This window comes from Fomitopsis serialis (assembly GCF_022376445.1).
Source record: "Fomitopsis serialis strain Sig1Antser10 chromosome Unknown B0H18scaffold_807, whole genome shotgun sequence".
NCBI lineage: Eukaryota > Fungi > Basidiomycota > Agaricomycetes > Polyporales > Fomitopsidaceae > Fomitopsis > Fomitopsis serialis.
Window position 1 is genome coordinate 5123 of NW_025955767.1, and position 4793 is coordinate 9915.

Sequence of the window (4793 nt, forward strand, 5' to 3'; positions counted from 1 at the left end):
AACGCAGGGCCATTGTCCGTTACTATCTCCGCCACCGCCCCCCACCGACAGAGAATGTCTTCATAGATCCATGCTCCAAGTATCGGCCCAGTCTCCCTCCGCAGCTTCCGGAACTCCGGGTATGATCCTAGCGAGCACCTCCCCTGAACTACCATCTTGTATCCTCCCACGGCAGGCATGTGCATCGTGTCCATGTACACCTTATGGAATAGTCCTTGCGGAATTGCCACCGTCGGCGGGATCTTCAGCCGTTGCGTGCTCCTCAGTTGGCACGCATGGCAAGTACTCACGTACCATCGAACGTCCTGGTCCAGGAACGGCCACCAGAAGCGCTCCAGCAGCCTCGTCCGCACCGTGAGTACTCCCTTATGTCCGAGATCGTCATGCGCCTGCTTTAGCAGTCGTAGCCTACGTTCCCTCCGAATCACCCGCTTGTGCTTTCCATCCGGGTCACGTCGCCAGAGTTTCCCTCCGCGGAGGAAGAACCGTCCCGCCTTCCGCACGAATTTCTTGAACACATCCCCCTCCGCCATTCCCTCCGGTCTCTCGGTGTTCCTCAGGAACTCCTCGATGTGTGCCAGATCCTCTTCCGCCGCGTCCGCTTTGTCATGCCGGGGAATTTCATCAGGGAAAACCACCCAGACGCTTGGGCCCTCTGAAGAGCAACAGAGAGTGCTTTGAGAGCGCCAAAGTAGCCAAACCGCCTCAACCAATCTCAACACAAGTGCCTCGGTCTCAAGAGGAATTGTTTAACAAAAGCAGCTTTTTATTTTTATTTATTCCTTGAAGTGCGTTTTCAACCGCCATTTGTCAGGGCAGCCCAGCATTGGGTTTCCCACTCAAAAAGCAATAATAAACTGGTTTGCCAGTGATAAAACCAACGTCCAATTCCTACTCATTAGAAGGTTGAGACTGCTAATCAAGAGCTCTCAAAGTGTGCATATTGCGCCCATAGCATGGTTATAAATGGATCATGATGCACTTCAGTAGGCAATGCGAGCGAACAGTTCATTGCGGTATTGACGGTGCATACAGTAATACATGATCACAACACGTAGCTATACAGGGTATACCACCAGCTCGTGGATATGAGAGCGATGTTAGTAATGCAGCTGGTGTTTGAGCCCAGTAAAAGCTACAGAGAGGCGGAGAGGACAGCGCAGGCATGGGCACAGAATGACAGTCCGAATACGACGTACATGATGTAGAGAACCTCGACGAAGATGATCGTACACGAAACGGAGCGCAGCGAGACGTACTGCGTTTCAGTTCCACCACCTGACGGACGTAGACAGGACGTAGACACCACCATGGCAAGACCTATTCAGTTTCAGGAATTATGCTCCATGTCAGACCGTCAGTTCACGCACCTGCACACTCCTCTACGCGGTTGACGGGGCCTCTGCATCCTCTTCACGCTCGTCAGGCTGGCCTGAGCCGCTTGCCGAGGCCGCCGCAGGCACGTCACTAGCCTTCGTGCCAGTGTTCTTCGGCGCCCACAGCTTGGAGATGCGCGAGATCGCGGCCGTAGGAATGCCACGGGTGACCGTAGGCTCAGCTGCCTCGTCGTCGTCGTCTACGCTCGTGCTCGAGATCCCTGCAAGCCTCCTGATAGGCACCATGTTGTGTCAGCACAGCGTCAGCAACAGGCTATGTGCTTACCGTATGGTGTTCGCCAACGTCTCGTCCATTGACTTGCAGAACCGAGCACAGCCCTCATCGTACTTCGACGGGTCACTCGGGTCCGCACAGCGCCGCAGGTTGTCGATGCTGACCTTCAGACGATCGTGCCTACAAAGCACAGTTAGGCCGGCGCTATAAACAAATAATGTTCCTTACTCGGTGGCGTACGTCTTCTCGTCGAAGCTGACGGTGACGTTCACCTTGACGGCCTCGTCCAGCGCAACGATGATCTAATGCACAATGACTTGAATAGAGGCTTCAGTACCTAGGGTATCGTACTCACCGCAGAGCAGACCAGAGCTATCATGTTGCTCGACAGGGGCTGCTTGTTGATGTCGAACCGCGCGTGGTTCTCAGGCCGCATGGCCTCCCGATGAGCTCCAGACCACCACTGACGAGCTGCGACTTCAGCCACAGCCTCGTTGTGGAAGGGAGCGTCCAGGTTGGCCACCCACAGCTAATACATATCAGTAAGCTGTACCTAGACATTGGCACGCACACGCACCGAGGGATCCACCATCGGATCTGGCATCTCCAAGTTGCCGTGATGGAACGCGAAGTCCTGCTTCAAGAACTTCACGAGAGCCTCGAGGTGACTCGCCGTCTTCTCGTTGTACGCAGCACTGCTGAGCTTCTTGCCGTCAGAGCCGTGTTGCGGCACCTTGAACGCGAGGAAGTTCTTCTCGACGACGCGCTTTGCCTTCTGCTTGACTTCCTGACGAAGTTGAGATGACACCTTCGCCACCTGACAATTTGCTCGATGCTCATGTCACCGCTGAGACATCATCAAGTGACGACTCACATAGTGGATCATCCTCCCGCGAGTCACTGTAGTATCCGCCCACGCCCTGTTGTACGCGGTCAAGAACTTTTCGGTCTTGTACCTCTCGTGCTTCTCCATGAGCATCTTCATGATCTCCACGGGCTTCTCGGTCTTCTCCATACGACCGTCCTTCATGACTCGAGGCCACGCGTTCTCCAAGCTGAGGTACACGCGGAACTCCTGCTGGGCGTGGTGCAGGAAGCTCTTCAAAGGCTCCTGCGTCATCGTCTCGAGCACGTTGTTGTCGACGTCGATGACCTTCTTAGGCCGGCCGACCTTGCGCTTGCCCTTGCTCTGGACTTTCTCTTTCTTCTTCTGCTGAGGCTTGTCCTTGACCTTGACGACGATCTAGGCCAAACGTCAGTCAAACGCCGCCTTCCAAGCCACAGTCTCACCTCGTCATCCATGTCCACGTCGCCATCAAGCTCGTCAACGTCCTCCTCTCGGTCGTGACTTGACACCTTGTACTCGCTGCCATCGTCTCAGAGTCGTCCGGGACGTGGATGGGGGACATCGACTCCATCTTGACGCGACGAGTACGCCTTGCTGCACCCTTTCCTGCTCTGGATGGCGAACCTGCTGTCACAGATGTCAGTCATCAGCGTGAGTTGTAAGACACACCAGTGGCTCACCGCCCTGTCCAGAACCTTCCTCGTCCTCGTCCTCGACCTCGTCCTCGTCACCCTCACCCGCCTCCTCGTCATCGTCCTCATTCTCCTCGTCACTGTCCTCCAGACGCAGGAAAGTCTTCTTCTCCGGAGGCTTCGCAACGCCCTGCGTCTGCTTGGCTGATTTCGTACCTGAGCCTGCTTCCGAGTCGAATGAGTAAAATACGCGACTCTTTGAGCGACTTACCAAGGGATGCAGCCAGGTCCTCCTCCTGCCTGGGCGCCTTCGAGCGCGACACCGGGGGCGAGGACTGGATGACCACCTCCGGTATGACAACACGCTTGCGTCCAGGCGACACCTCTGCGAGGTATGCGTCAAAACAGGACCGTATGCTCCGAAGAACATGACGCTCACCAGACGTCTGACCTCCTCTTGCGCTCGTCGACGCGGCGTCGGCTGCCGATGCGTCCTGACCAGCTGGCTTACTTGCCAGCTGGGTCTTCGCCTTCTTCTTCTCGGGCTGCTCCACGCTCGCCTCGTCATCGCTCGCCTCCTTCTCGGGGGTCTCAGTCGCCTTCCTCTTGCGTGGGCGAGGCTTGGGCCTAGGCGGCGATGGATCTAACGCACAATGAGCTCGCCACTCACTAGTTGTGCGTTTACTCACCGTTCGCTTTCTTCTTGCCCTTGCTCGCCGATGTGACCAGCTCTCCTTCGTCATCCTCCAACTCCTTCTCTGTATCCGACGCCTTTTCCTTGGCGACTAAGGCGTCGTTGTCGTCCTTGATCTCTGTGGCACAATGCGCTAGTAGTATGCTGATACACAGTGTGAATCACGATACTACGTACTTTGTCGACGATCCTTCTCAGAGACTCCATCCTTCTCCGCGACGGTGTCGAGTTTGCGAACCATCTCGTCGAGCTTCTTGTTTGAGAGGTTTGGATACTTCCCTCTCAGCACTTCCTTCATGTCGGGGGCCGCCTTCACATCATCTTGTATGCTGCCCGATGGACCACGGGCGCTGGCTGCCGATTTGGCCTTACCGCGAGTCGACTTGACGGGGGGCTTTGCGCTCCCCCCACCAACCTTCGCCTTCGCTGCTGCTGCGGCTTTCGACCTAGTATCGCGCGGCGACATAGTGAGAGACGTGACAACGAAGAGTCGGCGGCCGCACCGATAAGTGAACCTTGAGACTCCGAGTCCGCCGCAAGCGCACAGAAGCGCACATGGTATCGAACTCCGGCATTTCTCACCCTATCAACGGTTGATCGCGGGTGTCAGAAACTCATTTAGGGTGGAACGCATATGGATTAAGCAGAATACAACTCGTAGTACTACATGAAATGTGCATTACCTTCCCAGCCATTTCGCCCTCCGTCAGTCCACTTCTCAATCTCCTTGTCCGTGTGCAGAACAATTGACGCGCGACGACCAGTGAAATGTAAGTTATAGTGAGTCAAACGATACGAAGGAAAAGCAGTGAAATCGCCGTTACGGAGCGGAAGAACCAAGCCGGCCTCGTAGAGGCATAGGTCCCCGCCTTCAAAGTCGCCGACGGCGAGGACAACGCAGAGGGACTTGTCCTTACGATCCCTGTGGGCCATGGTTGCGACATTCAAGTTGATGACGAGGGAGAGGAACGGATGCACAATCGAGTGCGCATTCCCAGGCAATACCTGA

General features: G+C 55.8%; 1 protein-coding gene across 1 annotated transcript; it reads right to left on the reverse strand.

Moving 5' to 3' along the window:
* Positions 1 to 1382: 1382 nt before the first annotated feature.
* On the reverse strand, positions 1383 to 4250 carry B0H18DRAFT_964913 (uncharacterized protein; the record flags this gene model as incomplete). Its single annotated transcript, XM_048043213.1, has 13 exons — positions 1383 to 1608; positions 1663 to 1791; positions 1840 to 1913; positions 1967 to 2140; positions 2189 to 2428; positions 2486 to 2854; positions 2902 to 2977; positions 3019 to 3085; positions 3139 to 3306; positions 3362 to 3475; positions 3530 to 3733; positions 3780 to 3917; positions 3962 to 4250. 13 exons carry the CDS (start codon positions 4248 to 4250, stop codon positions 1383 to 1385), a joined length of 2268 nt encoding a protein of 755 aa, XP_047884206.1.
* Positions 4251 to 4793: the final 543 nt, after the last annotated feature.